At 41.5% G+C, this 17,904-nt stretch overlaps 2 protein-coding genes across 3 annotated transcripts in view; one reads left to right on the forward strand and one right to left on the reverse strand.

Annotated features, from left to right (window-relative positions):
* Nucleotides 1-17,904, forward strand: part of gas2l3 (growth arrest-specific 2 like 3) — a gene marked incomplete at its 3' end in the record, with an annotated part of 30,072 nt that overhangs the window by 3,396 nt on the left and 8,772 nt on the right. The window contains 3 exon segments of one of the 2 annotated variants that reach the window (XM_032505742.1): nt 6,421-6,632; nt 8,677-8,732; nt 17,212-17,398. In XM_032505742.1, the coding sequence (XP_032361633.1) occupies nt 8,709-8,732; nt 17,212-17,398 (211 nt within the window). In that variant the 5' untranslated portion in view covers nt 6,421-6,632; nt 8,677-8,708. 2 annotated transcript variants of the gene reach the window in all.
* tm7sf3 (transmembrane 7 superfamily member 3) overlaps nt 15,898-17,904 on the reverse strand; it is a 33,587-nt gene continuing 31,580 nt past the window's right edge. The window contains exon 13 of the transcript XR_004327833.1: nt 15,898-15,908. The gene's annotated coding sequence lies outside the window, so the exon portion shown is untranslated. The remainder of the gene's footprint in view (nt 15,909-17,904) is intronic.

Consider the following 17,904-nt stretch of genomic DNA (forward strand, 5'->3'; position numbering starts at 1 on the left):
CCCCCCCCCCCCCACCCCTCCATACACTAACTAGGATTATTATGTGATAAACAAACATGGCTAATAAGGCTAAGTGTACTAAACCAGTGTATCGCCATTTGTACTTTATTATTATTTACTTTCCATTTAAGGCGTGTTGCCAACATTAGTTAATGGTCCTCAATGCTACCGGAATTTAAAGTTAAGCCAAAGAAAGCGAAACGTGAGGGACATCAGGTGGAACTTCTGGCGTTTCGGAACCATCCGGTAAATTAACCGTTGCCCGTCCAGACTATGTGTTTGTAGATTCAAGTTTGTGGATAACATATCCTTGATTGTTGGCAGAACACTGACACAGAACAACATCATTTGGTGCAACTGGATTTAAAATATCCCATGTGAAGTGTTATTAGTAAAGGAAGGGCTCGCATGATTAAATAATGTTGACAATAAAGGATGAGCCCAGCCCGGCCATGCGTCACATAAGCGTTTACAAGTAGTAATAATAATAATATATTTTATTTATAACGCACTTTTCATTACAAAGAATCTCAAAGTGCTACACAGGAGAATAGCACAAGTCATTAGTAAGTTCATAGTAGTAGATGTCCCTTATGGCCTGGTGGTTTTTGGCTGTATGATAGATGTCATGTTTGAAATCAAAAGGTTCTTGCAACTTTTCCTCCTAATGCGCCTATCTGTCAACAGCTTCACGTCCCAGTGCACTCATTTAATGATGTGTAACACATGATGTGATGCACTCATGTGAGCACTTCATTAGCGGTTGACTAACGGTTACAAAAAAATAACAGCTGATGGCAAACAGCTGAGTGAATATCAACTGTCAGATTGGTGTGGTAGTGCGCTCAGGTCTTTCAAACTGCGGGCCTGAGGCAATGATGTCATTGCTGTTAGTCGGCGTGCGTGCGTGTGTGTGCGTAAGTGGTCAGCAGAAACGGCTCAGAGTAGGCATCATTCCAGGCCTGCTGTAGCTTAAAAGATGCCCTGCCTGGATGTTGGTTACTGCCGATTGACTCAGCCAACTGATCGCTGACATCATGTAGGGGAGGCAATTTAAAAATGTGGAAGATGACTCAAAATAGAAAATTTAAACTGTATGTTCAGGGTTTGCAGTTGGCACCGGTTGGCGCCATGATGGCATACTCTGTTAGAGAACGGTCTTGTGGTGGTTTGGCTGTTGCCCCATGTAGTAATGTTTTCTGGCAAAGTCAACAGTCAGATCTCCAAATGTGGATTACTGGGACATGGTGAACTCTAACGCTAAGGCCTCTGCATGTTTCAAACAAAAGTGCACAGTGATGTGGAACCTGCCAGCTTCACGCAGCCAATTCATTCCCCTTTTTTTTTTTTTATAAACTGCTCTATTTGCTTGCCATAAAGCAGATGTTTTTGTTTTCTCCTGTTTTAGTTCTTGTATAACATTAGAGTCACTGTTTAGGTATTCTCTTTGTCACCAAAACGGGCAAATATTGCTTGTTGCTGTTTGAAATGTGTGGAATCTTTTGGTCAAGTCATCTGAGATGTTGTGTTCAGTTAGCCTCTTGTAATTTATAGAGCACTGTGGGGAAACCCGGAAGTCTTGTTTCAACCGTAAAGCATATTCTTCTACTTAGAGACCATCGGGGACAACTGCCTCTGTTTACTAAGGAGTGTGATATATAAAGCTACGCCCTTTTTGAAAAGCAACAAATTTTAAAGAAGGCAAGTCAACATGATTTGGGTAAATGCATGGCCGATTGTATTTTCTGGTTGTGTGCTGCTAACTAATTCTCCCTTTTCACCGACCTGGAATCGGCTTCTATTGGTTCCTCTGCGGGTCCAGGTTATAGAAGGCAGGGCAGGAAAAACTGAGCCTGAGTGAGGGGCTTTGAAAACCCGGACAACACCGAGTGGCGTGTAGTGAGCTGTGGATTAGCGTCAACAAATCAAAATGGGATTGGCAGGTGACTCCCACACAGCCGAGCCTTTTAAGATGGACTTTACTCACAGTGTCCCACCTAAGGAAAGGCCGCTCTAACAAGGACAGGAAGAAGGAGGCCAAGAAAAGTGTTAATCCTTCTTGAAAGGGGAATACTGTAGTCTTTTGCCATGGAAAACCGTGATAAGCAAGCTTGTGCAGGCCCAGGGCGGACTGAGTCGCTTTAGAACGTAAAGTTTCATTGAAGACATTGCACTTGTTTCAACAATAGACCGTAGACGCATATTTACTTTTTCATTCTCAGCAACTGAATGAATTTCCCTCTCGACAGTGCAGCCGGGCCCCATCTGTAATGAAAAGGGGGGAGTCTGGGCTCTAAATGAAATTCTCCTCCGACAGGGTAATTAAGTCCAGACACAAAAGGCTCAGCAGGACCGAGTTTAATAGAGGAGGAGTTGGTATTCTCCAAGGGGAAGTTTGGACCAGCCGAACCCATTTGGACTGCGGGGAAGGGGAAGGACGCAGGAGGTTCACTGGCCTGCAGCCACTTCACACCACGGCTACAGGGCGCGTACACACACACACACACACACACACACACACACACACACACACACACACACACACACACACACACACACACACACACACACACACACACACACACACACACACACACACACACACACACTAGTATTACTCATCTGTTTCTGTCTGCTCAAGTTATCAATTTTAAATTCTAGAAAATAGGGCCTCTTTTCTAATTTTAAAAACCTCTCAAATAAATAGTTTTTAGTAAAATCCTTTCAAGTTTAAAACAAATGATGCAAAAGGAGCTCTTTCCAAAGGCCGGGTTATTATGCTTGAAACAAACTAGTTCGTATGACCTGCCATGACACAAAGAGGGATAACAATACACACTTTTCAGTCTGGTATTGAAAGCACTCATGCTGTTGCACTTGTACACACACACACAAGTGATGGAAGTGATTGTGTGAAGAATGAAAGAACACAGCTTGAGAGAAAAGATAGAATCGTGATAAGTGTGCTCTGGCCAATCGCTGTGCTAAGCCGACCTGCATGTTGAATTGTCGGTTTCAGAAGAGTTATAGAAATTGTCGGACACTGAGAAGTATTGGGGTAGGGGGTTTCAGGTGCTGGGCCCTTTGTGTGAAGCATGGTGGCCCCTTAAGACTCCATCACATGCAGAGTGGTGAACAGCATAAGGGATGATTTTCCCTTTTTTACAGTTGTTTTTTGATTATTATAAAAAAAATATTATTATTTTTTTTTTAAACGAAAATGAATTGGTCTGAAAATGATTTTAGTAAGAAAAAAGCTTCCAGGAAAAAATTAGAGAAAAGCTATCATGAGAAATTTGCATAATGGAAGAATAACTTCCAGGAAATGTAAAACATTAGTTTCTCAGGGGCCTCTCACTGAAATAAACCCCCTTTAAAGGGGTGGGTTCTTGAAGCTGCACATGGCCAACTTTTTTTATTTTTTGCTCATGTTTTTATTCCCCTTACACACACGCACAACACCATGTAGTGGGAAATCAAAAGGACATCATCGCCTGAACATTCCACTTTTAACTCATTACGTAATGCGTTCTCATTTCTTTTTTTGCACTTTTTATGCACGGGTGCTCACATGCACTACCGGAGTGCCGCGGGCTGCATGCGTGCGCCACGTGCTGTGTGTTGTGATGACGGAGCGTCGTGGAGGTGGATGCACTCTGCTGTCTGGAATAGCGCTGATCCTCTTAAATGATTACTAGCTGAGACCAGAGAGAGGCGACCTGCGTGGGCAACATGCGGACAGATGTCTCACCCCCACCCTCAACAAAACACACACACACACACAGAGTCTATGTTTAGTTCAGGATACAGGGAAGCTCGTACTTGATCCCTTTCCTTTTAATAGACTCCAAGTCTATTATATCGCTCATTTGTACCTAAACAAAGGCAATTCCTTTCATTTATTCAGCACCTTTTTTTGGCAGGAAGTGGAATGTAAGGAGAAAACAGGCCTCCTACTGAGGACAGTTATCTTTAGTAGTTGTTGCAGTTTGTTTATCCCTTCCAATCAAATTTGCTAAGTTGAAGATTGTCTTAGTGCACCCACACATTTGCCATTAAATTCATTATTTTGTGTTTGTGAATTCCTGCAGGTCAGGTACCACACTGACTTTAAATATATGTTGCAATGCCAGTGGAATTGCATTTACAATGGTATAGAATCTGAATATTATAGCCTCAAAATCTGCTGTTTCTGCAAGTGCATATATGTGTAACACTGCAATCCTTTTTGTAAATGCAACATCTGGAAACACCATCTGAAGATAATGGCTAAAAAGTGGTGGACTTGAGTCCCGGAAATAGCAAGTTTCCTGAGGGAATAAAACCGGCAACACAGCTTTTATTTCACTCCTAAATACAGGTTAGTCCCTCCAAACCTGACTAGGGTCTTCGTCAACAGGTTTCTGTGCCTCATTTAATCAGTTAGTTTTTTTTCAATCACTTTGACAAAGTTTAATAGTCATTTAACAATTGTGCCAAACTATATGAACATTAGGTCAATTGTTCACATGACTATAGTTATTTTTCATTGCTTTGGTGTAAAATGTTGAGTCCGTTGGCAACTACGCGAGCCCAGAGCGGAGCGATGTTAAGAAGAAAACCGATTTTTCATTTAAACAAAACAACGTTAACTACACATTCAAGTTAGATTAAAATTGATTTGTCGCCCAGCCCTACTCACATAGTGATGTGCTCAATGTACCATGTGGTGTGAGGATTGTACTTAGAGTTTTGACAATTGTAAGTTTGTTTTAGTAAATGTGCCAAAGCGATTGAGGAAAAACTGTAATCTAAATGTGGCTTTAACAATATAGGAATGGCTCACATGTGCACCATGTGTGAGTAAACTGAATGGGGGATTTGGGATTCTACGATGGTTGTAAATTCCCACTCTATTCTATGAACTGGGCTTCCACAGAAACGCCCAAAGTAACATTGTTCATATGAAGTACAACTTCATCATGAGCTCGATGAAATTGATCCACAAAGAGGCTCTACTGCATATTTGGCCCCAAAGAAATAATGCATAATCTCAAAAACTGCAACATCTTTTGGATGCAACATCTTGCTGACAGAAGCAGGAAGGCTCTGGAAGAAACTGCACATTACAGATGGATGGCAGAAGAGTGGCAGCATTGTCGGATGTTTTCTCCCGGCAACCGTTGGGGAATGTGCGTGGTAGCGCTCAGTGTCAGAGTGTCGAGCCGTACCCTTTCCAGCGAGCCACTCCCAAGTTCACCAATATAAAACGTGTTTTGTCTTTGCCTCCCCTTTTTTGGCTTTCGATTCTCTCGCCCTCCTCTGTGCTTGACATTTGACTGTGTGTGGGTGCCTTTGGTCCCTGTAGGGAGTCACGCTCTCAGGCGCTGCTGGGGCCCCAGATGCACACAACTGGAATCCAGAGCCAAAGATTTGCTCTTTGTCCTGTGTTAAGCGCAAGCCCTCTTGCACGCTGAAAAGAATCAGAGCCTTTCTGGATTGTTTCCCTCTTCTGAAATCCTAAATGTCGTCATTCCATCACTGTTTCGGGTTATTCTGCTTCATAGCCTTGAGGACATTGCTTTAAAAGACTTCAGAGAAGAAGGACAGGATCCTTTTCAAATCCTCTAGCTGCCGCATATCAAGTTTTCCTTTTTGACATTTCTTTATTTTTTATTTCCATTCTTTTTCCTTTACAAATCAAGTTATTCTTTTGAATTTCAGATTTGATCGACCCAATCAATCCCGACCCGATCATTTTTGCATCGCTTGGAGCAAGTTGTGGTTTAATATCTTAATTTCAGGGCTTGATATGTAGTTCAAAATATAAGTGAACAAATACAAGAGCATGCGATTGTGTGATCATGTGATTTTGTGCCCCAGGACCTTTGGATGTATTATCTAACACAGTATGTTCACAAAATGAGCCTTACTAATGTCAGACAGCACTGTATTCTTTAGAACTGAGCTGGTTGGAACAGCTGTGGACACCCAACATCTGTGCATCTCAGTAGCCGTGATGTCATGTGTTCTGTTCTTTGCTTTCTTAGAGTTTTGCTCCCCCCAAGGAATACTTGTTGGAACCCTATCCACATGGACACAGCTGTCAACTCTCTTGATATCTACATCAACAACCATCCAAAAAAACCACAACAAACTCGTTTTCCTGCTTCCTGCCCCAAACTTTCTGCTGAGTGCTGGTGTGGGAGCTTGGTTGAGTTCTCTGTTGGTACTAGAGGGAGGGGGGGAGGAGGAGGAGGAGATGAAAAGGAAGTGGAGGTAACCGTGTGTGTGTGTGTGTGTGTGTGTGTGTGTGTGTGTACAATAGAGGCTTTGTGAGAGGGTCCCGCTGTGACAGGATTGTTTGGGGGGGGGAGCAGAGGGGCGGTCAGGGCTTAGCGAAGCGTAGCCACTTCATTAGTCAGGGCTCTCCTTTTGCACCTCCTCCTCCCATCCATCCTCCCTCCTGTCATTCCCTCGCTGCCTTTCCTTCCCCACTCACTCGTGGAGCCACAGAGGCAGGAGCCGCTCTGGCTGGACAGCACTGAGCCTAGCGCAGGGTTTTGACTTAGCATTGAGGATGTGCTTTTGAGGCTGACCGCAGTTGTTTGGCACAGCTTTCTTCCTCAGTATCGCACCGTTTCTGTTCTGAGGTAAGTTGTCTTGTGTTGTTATCCTTCCTGTCCCCTCCCGTCCTTGGCCGCTGACTTGCATCTTCTCTTCCCCTGAGCTGCAGTTTTGGTGTCGGATGACTGCACGCAGCATTCTAACTAGGCAGGCCTTTTGATGAACAGCCGAGAATGCAATTTAAGTGGTTAATAAGGCATTTCTATGACTACGCTAGTTTTCTTTGCTTCTTGTACCATTTTCATCCTTCTGTGCATGATGACATCAGCTGAAAAAAACGTAGGGCTAGAAGTTTCGCAAACCCATTTTTGTTGGTTGGATGGTTTATATGAGGTGATATTTGCCTGCCGAGCATGGGCTGGGGGGGATGGTGTTGTTAGGAGACTATTGCCTCAGCTGTGTTGACCAAATTATCAGTGTTATAGGATCTACGTGCTTGTGATTGCTTTCTCCCCCCACCCACTGCCTTTCTTTGTCAAACGCGCACACCCTCTGGGACAGATGAGCGCCGGGGTAATCCTTCACATCCTCTGTGGGAAAGGGCAGAGAGGAGAGCACTCAGACGAACCTCATCACTTACTCGTGAGAAAGCCTGATCCACTAAAACCCACTGTCTGTCCAGAAAAACAACAACATCACGGCTGTTTTTTTTGTTTGTTTTTTACCCAGAGGGCTGTTTGCATCATCCCGAGTGCTTGTTTGCAGCTTTATATCCTGTTCAACTGTCCTCCTTTTTAATGTTTCTCCATCTCACTTTATGACTACTTGGGGCATCATAGCCACATGGTTTATCAACTTTCCCACCTGATTCACCAGGACACCTTCTGAATTTTATGTCTTGTAAATTAGATTTTTTGCAGACGCTTTCAGTGTGTACTGTAGATGAAAAAGCCCCATGTCTGACATAGTGTAAATACTGCATGTACTTGATGGGATAATCTTGAATGAGGCTTCAAAGTAATTGTGTGTAGTCAGTTGAACTTGAAAGTCATTCACATGGCTTTTTGAGGTCTTTCACCTGTCCCAGGAGTCCCAGGGCTCCAGGGTAGGGCTGGACAACAAACCACATGTTATTACATACCTACCTTTTTTGTTATCGCTTTTTTTAATAGATTAATAGTTTGAATGCTGTATACTCAAACTCTGCTACTCAAACTCTCTGCTTGAGAGTTTTATCTGCTACAACCAATGATATCAAACCAGTCTGGTCGAAGTCCTCTCCAGAATTTTAACTGGGCATGCAGTAATGAATCAATACAAATGTATAGAAGTGAAGAGATAAGATAATGTATCAGAACAATATTATTTACTGTAATCCAGTGAATGCACTTTTAAAGGAATAGTTTGACATTTTTGGGATATGCCCTAATTCACTAGTACTGCTGAGTTAGAAGTGAAGATTGATACCACTCTCAGGTAAGGTACGGAGCTAGACCTAGACGTGATTACCTAAGTTTAGCAGGGGGGAAAGGCTAGTCTGCCTCTCTCCAAAATCTGTCTACCAGCCCCTCTAAAATGTACAAATTCACACGTTGTCTCATTTGTTTTAGTCCGTACACAAACAGCAATCTAAATCAATGTGTGCTCTTGGAGGGAGTTGCATGGTGGAACTACTTCTTGACGGTCAACAGTTAATCCATCAGCTTAGCATTTCTACTGGTTGTCTGGCAACTCCAAGGTGATGGCAAGACTCTTGGTAGTCACTTCTCGTTGCTGTTCACCAAGAAATAGTTACAGGATGTAAATCACCTGTTTTCTTTGCTTCTAGTCCTTTTTAGAATGAGGGAAGCTAATCGCCCACTGGATCAACTTATACACTTAGCATGACCGGGAAATCAAACTTCTCATTTAACTCTTGGAAAGAAAGCAAACGGGGATGTCATTTAAAATGTCAAACAGTTTCTTTGGAACTGTAACTAGCCCATAATCGGACACACGAGAGGCCGACTGCCTTTTCTGCCAACAAGCAGCTGTCGGGTTGGTGTGTCAGGGCCCTTATTTACACTCTTTGAATTGCAGACCTTCTGGATATGATCTCTTTTAACCCAACTCTCTCTTATCTCTCCACAGAATGAAGAAGTGAACAATCTGTGGTCACGGTCATGGCTGTCCAGGCTGGCATCCAGGTAGGCTCATCACCATCTAGATTGGATTAGATGTACTTTAATTGGCCAGAGAAGAAATTAAGTCCTTGAGTCCATTGTGGATAGTGGTACAGGAGTCAGATTCACATGGCAGTGTGTTCTTCAAGTCTCAACACATGAGTTACAAATGTCCACATTGCAGTAGAGCTGAACTTGACATTGAGACCTCATTATAGTGCCCTCTTTTGGTCAATCAGTACCATTCTTAGTGTCCAGGCAGTGATTCACATGTGTACCAAATTGTGGTTAAATAAAGTGGTGCAGACATCTGTCTCCCACTCAACAACTGTGGCAAGCCCACCTGTGTTCCAACATGCCATCTTGTTGTTGTTATGCATGTCTGACTTTCCACTGTTTGGACCCTGAGGAGTTTCTCCGTACATTGTTTTTAGGGGAAGAGGGTGGAATGTGCGACACTTTTTCCCCCTCCTTTCACTCCCAGCAACGAAATGTCAGCCATCCCAAAAACCCAAAACAACAAACGTATCGTCTTACAGATTTGTCCCATGGCAAAATGTTGTCGTTGAGAAGGGCTTTTCTCCGTCATCTGGTTTGGGAAGTCCTGGCTCTTTTCCCATCTGTGTTGGATTGTGGATATTGCAAAATATGTATCCCAGTTCTGCACACAACATGTGGCATGAAATGTCTCGGGCATAAAAAAATTTTTTTTGGTTCTGGTTGATTGTCAGTTGAAGTCATGGGTTGGTAGGAAATTTTATTTTTTATTTTAATTTTTTTCACAGTGGCCTCAAGCGATAGGTAGGAATTTTCCTTTACAGTAGCAATGGATTTCGCCTACCTGTACTTAAATAGAAAGATAGTTTAGTTTATTGTCACTACACAACGAAATGAAGATGACTTCAGTCACTGACTTGGCAGTATAAAGATAGAAAAGATAAAAAGTACTACATGTATAGTACCACCTTGTGTGTCCCAGCCTGTTACACACACTGATTTTAAATGTGTGTACTTTTTCCTCTCCTAAAAAAACAGTTCTGGATCATTGATATTGAAGACATCTCAAGCAATGTTTCATCTAATACCTTTTCAATAGTATAAACTTTAATACAAAACTTCTCAGAAAAACCTTTAACCGAGCCCGTTGCTGGATGCACCTGAGGACCGACACACAAAGTATGCACGCCTCTCTGATCGGCACCAGGGGGTTAGCGGTTCAACTGAGTGGAGGATGTGCGTAATGTGTTGGTGTGTGTCGGAGGCTGGCTGGCTGCTTGGCACTTCAGACAAAGCTCAAGCTAACAGGCTCATTAGCTAACCAAACATTGAGCGGTAACATCTGCAAAAAAACATCTGCAATGAGAGTGCTCAAAAGGGCATAATGCAATCCTGGAGCTCGGATCTTCCGCGTTGACTGGCTCATGACGTCACAATGGGCATGCGCACTAGCAACAGTTTGTTTGTGTTGTCGTATCATGCTAGTATGCTCGTTCATGAGCCTCATTGTTCCTGATGGTTTACATGCTTATCTGGCTAAGAAAATGGATTTATTTAGCTAGGTACTAAGGTTGGCCTGCAGTTTCGTGAACAGCGCTTCCCTTAATATATCCATGGCTTCATTTCTCATCCAGGTTACAGACTTTACAGCATACAGTCCTACTATGTCTGTAGTAAGGTTACATAGTCATATAGCTATTTAGCTGTGTTACCGTTCTCTTAATACATCCATGCTATCTACCGCTGATGTTAGCTACTAGCCGATAGCCCCGGCAGTTTGGGAAACGCTAATGACGTTACATCCACGTAACAGGGTTTACAGCATAATGCATACATCCCTCGGATGTATCATAAGATAATACCATGGATGTATTAATAGAACACATAGTGAATTACAACCATTAGCTACAGCCATAACAGCTACAGGACCCCAGTAGAACCGTCAAATGAGCGTGCCCACCAGTGCAGAGCGACATGGACGGGTGCAGTTGCGTCCATTATGCGTGTTCATCATGCTTAGTTTAATAACTCTGGATTTGGCTACTAGTGAATGTTAAAAACGTGATGTTTTAAACAAGGAACCGTTTAAGTGTTCAGGCTTGAAAGTTAAAAGCTGAAATATAGAAGTTTCTTTTGCCATGCAATGTCTATGTGAAAAGTCTTTCTGGGCCATGGGGTGCGGTCTACCATGACATATTACTAGACCGATTGGAAAACTGGGATGGCCTTTCTGGCTCAGTACTAAACTGGTTTGAATCCTACTTAAGGAATTTGGACTTTGTGTCTATAGGTAATTATGCATACAGTATAAGCGTACAAATATGACGTGCGGAGTTCCCCACGGCCCTGTTCTGGAGCCTCTTCTGTTTAACTTCTACATGCTTCCACTGGCTCAGATTATGGAAAACACCAAAATAATTTACCATAGTTATGCAGATGACACACACATTTATATAACCTTATCGCCAGGGGACTATAGTCCAATACAAAAACTGACTAAGTACATAGAACAATTTAACAACTGGATGTACCAGAACTTTCTTAAATTAAATGAAGGAAAAACTGAGGTGGTTTTTTTTGGAGCAAAAGAGGAACAATTGAAGTGAGTGCTGAGCTTCCAACGTCAGTGTTAAAAAGAACAGACAAAGCTTGGTGTAGTCATGGACTCTGACCTGAATTTTAACAGCCACAATAGGACAATTACAAAGTCAGCCTTTTATCACCTTAAGAATATATCAAAGGTTAAAAGACTTTGCTTTCATCTTCAGTAGACTTCAGTAGGTCTCCCTGAAAAATCCGACAGCTGCTGCTCTAGTCCTCACTAAGACCAAGAGAGTGGATGTCATCACTCCAGTTCTTACACTGGCTTCCTGTGCCTCAAAGAATTGATTTCAAAATACTTTTGCTATTTTCTAAATCACTAAACGGTTTAGGGCCAAAATACATTTCAGATCTGCTACTACACTACGAACCACCCAGACCTCTCAGGTCATCTGGGACAGATCTGCAGAGTCAGAACTAAACAGGAGGAAGCAGCATTCTATGCTCCTCATATCTGGAACAAACTCCCAGAAAACTGCAGATCCACTGCAACGCTGTTCTTTTAAATCAAGGCTGAAGACCTTTCTTTTTGATGTTGCCTTTCTTTAAATGGTTGTTCATTTCTTTGTTTAATTTCTTATACTTCTTATACTAACTGAAATGTGCTATACAAATGCAGCTGCCTTGCCTTGTGGTTGGATGCTCTAGCTTCAAATCCACCATAAGATGGTGTTATTTAGGTTTGTTTGTGACAGGAGAATTTTTTTAGAGTTGTTTAAATTGTATGGTGCTGTGTCTCTGTAGGCTGCCTTTACTTTCCCCAAAATCACTGTCACCTTTGTCTAAAACATGGTTGAGAGTAGTTTACAAACAAGTTAATCACCATTTAAGGAAAATTCCTGTTTAAAAAAAAAAAAAAAAAAAAAAAAAAAAAGTCTTATTTTTTTGTTCAAACTTGTTTTTACAGTGCATCTCATTCCCATTCAATACCAAAGAAAGCAGAAAACAGTGGGGATTTCCCAATTATGAACAGTCAGTTGTGTGAGGACATTTCTAGTTAATTCTTGTATGCCACTTAGACATAGAAGAAGAAATCTAGGAATTGGTGGATGATATTATGTGCCATCGAAGGCACCCTGTTAGGATATTGATCCGTATCAGGCTGTGGTGATGCTGCAGAGAATGTAACACTGCAGCTCCTTCCAAAGCTCAGCTCGGAGCTTTACTGCCAATGTAGAGCAGCACAGTCGCATTCGATAACTGGTCACACTCTGACTGCTTTGTTCACCCATGCTGAAAATGTATGCACTCATGGAAGTATCATAAGTACCATATGCGTACATTAATGCAACAGTAACACACATTGTATATGATGTCTGCAGGTTTTGGTCTCATGCCTGGGATATCTGACGGACATGGTTAAAACTCTGTCACTACAAAGCAAAAAAAAATCTTTTAGCTTGTTTCTGATTTTACCTTTCTAAATATATAATCCTTCAATTTAAGTTCAAAAGTAGAAAGCAAAACACGTAAGTAACCAAGTTTATAGGTACAATCTCTGAACCAGTCGGCTATTGGTCTGACGACTATTTCGTTTCTGGGGACAACAGCCAACTCTGTACTTTTTGTAGGTGTTTAGGTCCTAACGACTTTTCAGCCAGTCTCTGTGAATGGATGACTGCATAGGATTGCCGATAATAGTTATTCGCTATAATAGTTCAATCTCTTATTGCTCTCCACATGGTCGGTTTACCTGCATGCAACCAAAGCCTACTCAAACTTGATTGGTCAAAATACTCGGGACTAAAAAACGAAACCGAACACTTTTGATACCAGTTCAATTCTTTTTTTTTCGTGGGCTACAGATGATCTATTGACAGATTAATGTAGATGCACATCAATGCAGAGCAGGGTTAGGGAGACGTTGTCTCCTTGTAGCATCTTTTATAGAAACACACACCAAATAGAATGCCCTCCAAGTATTTAAAAAGGGCAACATGACCTTGTTATTTCAGCATGGCCAAACCAATCAGCTCTTGGTTAAGTTATGATCCTGAAAGGTCAAAGGTTAACAACCAGGTCATGAAGTTTGGGAAGTCAAAAAAATGGAAGCGCTGAAGTAATGGCAAAGCATTTCAAATGTAAAGGAGTTGAAAGGAGTTCTGGTATCATTTAACTTCCCAAATCATAACTTCTAGTTTAAGTTGTAGCTGAACATCTGACAAAGCTTAAAGTGAAGGTGTTTCTAGGTTTCATATATATGACTTATTGACATATGGCATGAAGATAATGTTTTATAATAACAGATGCTACAGTCATGAGAACAGCTTATATAATGAGAAAGAATCTTTAAATAACCAGACCATAATAATGAGGTAAGACCATGATGTGAGAAGAAGACCTTGCAGGGCATGTGTAATTTCAACAATGGCTTGAAAGACCATTTTTAGGCTATTTTGCTACATCCCACTTTTCTCATTGAGCGTCCTGTTATTGACTATTGTTTCAAGGGTTTAGTGGTATAGGTGGCTCAGATAAACTCCTAAAGTGTACGATGCCGGCCTCTCAGTCCGTTGCATTTCATACCAGGATTACCAAGCCACATTACAGCTCCTAATGAGGAAAGACCATGGTGAAAGAAATTGAGACTTTCTCTAATCTTTGTGTAATGCAGCTTTCAGTTTACAACACAAGGCTTCTTTCAAAATAAATACTCTCTATGGACCTGTATGCAGTCAGGTGACATGGTGCGAGGCTGGATTAGCTCACTGTTCAGTCGTCTTTTACGTAACTTCTACGTTACACTACGCTGCCTTATTTTCTAATTAGCCAGATGCCAAGAAAGGCACGTGTTGTTGTGAGCCTGCTATGTAGGCAGTTTGCCCTTCTGAACCGTGTTATGTAATGTGTGTCTGCACCAAGTGTCTGTCTGTCTGTCTGTCTGTCTGTCTGTCTGTGTGTCGGCTCATCTCTTTTTGTTTCCCTAGTCTTACATCTTTGTTACCACCCCCTTCTGGGTTCAAAGGTCACCCTGATGGGGACAAGAGTGGAACAAAAAAAAAAAAAAAAAACACATTCCTAATGCAATGGCGTCTCATTGGTGTTTATTCTTAACATTTGTTTGCATGTCCTAAATCCTAACAGAGAGCTGACTACAGGGCCCTGAGGGCTAAATGTCTCACCAGACAACCCAAATCACACATTGAGTTTATTAAATTAGGGAAATGAGTCAAAGTTGCCTGAAGTAGAATGTTAAAAGGAACAGGAAGTTTAATTAACTTGTCACGAAGAGTTCTACTCAGCCTGTGAAAACAGTTTTATAATGTCTTCTTTGGTTCTGGAGGGAACTTTTATAAAGCAAAATAACCCTGATGATGTCATCAAGGTTACATTTTATAATTGAAAGTCTGAGTTATGAACTGGAGGTGTAGGGTTTGAAGATCAAGTGTTTTGGGGTTTTGACCCATACTAGGGACAAAATGTCAGCATATCTCCATCTCTGCGGCTTTGATTTTGACCATTATTTTTTTTTTTTAATCTGTCACTTGAGATGCCCCGGATTTAATGGAAGTCCAATACTACATCAGTGGAGTATTGTTTCTTTCTTTTAGACACATTTTAGGTCAAAATTGAAACGGTCCTATGTATTTAGACTCCTAATTTGTCAATCCTTTCTACTTAGCATTGTAAGATTTGTTGCATCCCCAGTAGGGCTGCACAATTAATCGTAATTCTATTAATTGCAATATTGACTAATATTGACATGTCAAACCATTCTGGATTAAGTACTGTGGTGCTGCAGAGACATCCCATCCTACAAATTGTATCCTACAAAGTATATCCCACTGTAATCTTTTTTTTATTTATTTATATATTTTTCAATGAGTGATACAAAAATGATTACTTCCAATCGTGAATAAGATCGTAATATCAGTCAAAAATAATTGCAATTATATGTTTTTCTCATATCGTGCAGCCCTAATCCACAGTTCCCTTTTTAAAATGTCCCTTTACATACTCCCAGTAAGGAAGTAGATTATGGACATTCAGTATCTGCTTGATCTAATGTTTTGTTATATAGTTATATCACAATGTACATGCACACACACAGTCTCCTCAGCCGTGTTGGTGTGGCGGCTCTGAGCATCAGCAGTGCATTACTGTATAACGGGCCTCTCTGTCTGAGTCGACTGGCCAGAAGGCTTCCTGTTTGTAGGCACAACGAACGACAGGATTTCAAGGCCCCAACAGGACTGGGCCTTGTTTCAAGCACAATAACCCATTCACTACAGTGGATGCAATGTCTCATTATTGCTTGATAATATGTGATGGACACAAAGATTAGAGGCTGTATCTTAAAGAGATGTCAACAAAGTGGATGGGGAGATTTCAAACAGAATTTGAGTTATGTATTGTCTGCACAAGTCATCGTTGGGGCTGGGCGATTTGGAGAAAATTAAATATCACAATATTTTTGACCAAATATCTCTTGATACCTCAACGATATTGTAGCGTTGGCTATTTGTGCTTTCACAAAATATTGACACAATGAGATAAAAGTTTTGATAAATGATCATCAGTAATGTGGACATGATGACTAAGTGGGTAAAGGCTAATAATAGAACCGTTACAACAGTCTGGTGAGTTCACAAAATGACATCACTTTAGTGTAATGCAGCCTTTAAAACCAGGAAAAGACACCACTCATGTCATATTATGATATCCAAAATCTAAGATGATATAAGATCCCATATCACAATATCAACATAATATTGATATATTGCCCAGCTCTAGTCGTTAAAATGCACAGCTGCTGCTGGTTTCTGGCTTGCTTCTCCTGTTGCCAAGTTGAACTAAAACAACAAAAGAGCCATTTTGTAAATGGGAATTACATGTTTATTATATATCTATTTAGGTCTTTAAAGCTTTGACAAAGCTTTGACATTATTTTCACTGTTGATTATTTTCTCAATTAATTGATTACTTGTTTGGTAAAATGGTGAAAATGACCAGTGTGACCAATGACTGGAAAAATAAAATGTTTCCTAAAGCCCAAGATGACGTCCACAACGTAAAGATATTCAGTTTACTGTCACAGAGGAGAGAAGAAACTAGAAGATATTCACATTTAAGAAGCTGGAATCAGAGCATTATTACTTCTTTTTTTCCCATAAGAAATTACTCAAACTGATTTTATCAAAATATTCATTTAATAGTTGACAACCGATCAACGAATTGATTCATCTTTGTAGCTCTAGTTTTGTCTTTGAATGTTTCTAAAAAAGTATCCAACTTAATAATAACTTCCTAAATGTATGTGGTGGCTGTGAAACGAAGAACACTGAGGCTACACAGGATTACTTTCCGTCTTTCCTTCATATCAAAGACTTATTGTCAGTGTAAAAGATAGAGCTGTAGTATGAGAGACAAGGGATCGGAAGGGAGGGGTGGGAGAGTAGAGATGGATATGATGAGACATCAGTGATCAAGCGGCTGGCTCCAGGCACCAAAGCCCCGGACTGTGAACCAGTGCTAGACACCCATTTAAGCAGTCAAGTGCAACAGCATTCAATTGTCTCTGTTTTTTCTTTGAACAAAAGAAAAAATAACTGACTGTGAGGTTGTCTTTTAGTGGACAATGAAAGATGTTTAAAAAAGTAATGGGGTTGGGTGCTTGGTTTTTGGTTTTTACTCAGTTTACCAGTGGTTACCAGGCCCAGTGGCAGTGTGGAATGACGGCATCCCTGACAGGTCCTCTCTGCATGGACGGGTCTGATATTCACACCGTGCATGGCTGGATGGTAACTAGAGTATGATAACATGTTGGCTGTGGAGAAACGTCTAACCTACATTCAGGGTTAAAAAGCCTTGAAGATCTTGCAAGATTGTGCTAGATGCCATTTTTTTCCTAGAACATATTGATTGTCGTTGCATGTATGAACGGTTGGTAATCTTCCGTCTCCAGGTTTGGTTTGGTGAGAAGTTCGACGCCCCACTGCTGAGCCCCAGGAGCCCTCGCAGCCCGTTAGCCCAGCGCCACGGCCCCGGCCTCACAGACGTCTTCCAGTATGACCAGTGGCTGGCCGTGCGACATGAAGCCACCCTGGTGCCCATGCAGGAGGATCTGGCCATCTGGCTCACCAGCATGCTGGGTAAGAGCTGTGTGTCAGCTAAGAAGTAGGGCTGCACGATAAAAGGAAAATATGTGATATGCGCAGCCTTTCAATATATTTGTTATACCAGTTCATATTGCTATATAAATGATATACTCTGCAGCCCTAAAGTACTTCTTTTTAGAGGTTTTGTCATATGTCTTTTTGCCCCCCCCCCCCCCCCCCTCCCCTCCAAACTGGTGCATATATGAATCAACACTGCATTTGCATGCTAACCGTTTCCCGCTCGAGGCTAGGAAAATACTGAAGCACAATTGACGTGGGTCTCTCATGTAATTGGATTTGGATGCTGCAAACACAGAAACAGGAGTGGAACAAAATCCCTCTATTGTCCCTTGTAATACAATGGAGCAGTGAGGAAACTGAAGCTGACTGGAAACTGACTCCATTCTTTTTTTTTTTTTATTAAAGAAGCAAACCGTTTTTCCTAAGGAATGTGGGCAGGTACGAAACACTCAACATGAGTTATAGGTACCGTGACCGTG

This window comes from Etheostoma spectabile, chromosome 23 (genome assembly GCF_008692095.1).
Source record: "Etheostoma spectabile isolate EspeVRDwgs_2016 chromosome 23, UIUC_Espe_1.0, whole genome shotgun sequence".
NCBI lineage: Eukaryota > Metazoa > Chordata > Actinopteri > Perciformes > Percidae > Etheostoma > Etheostoma spectabile.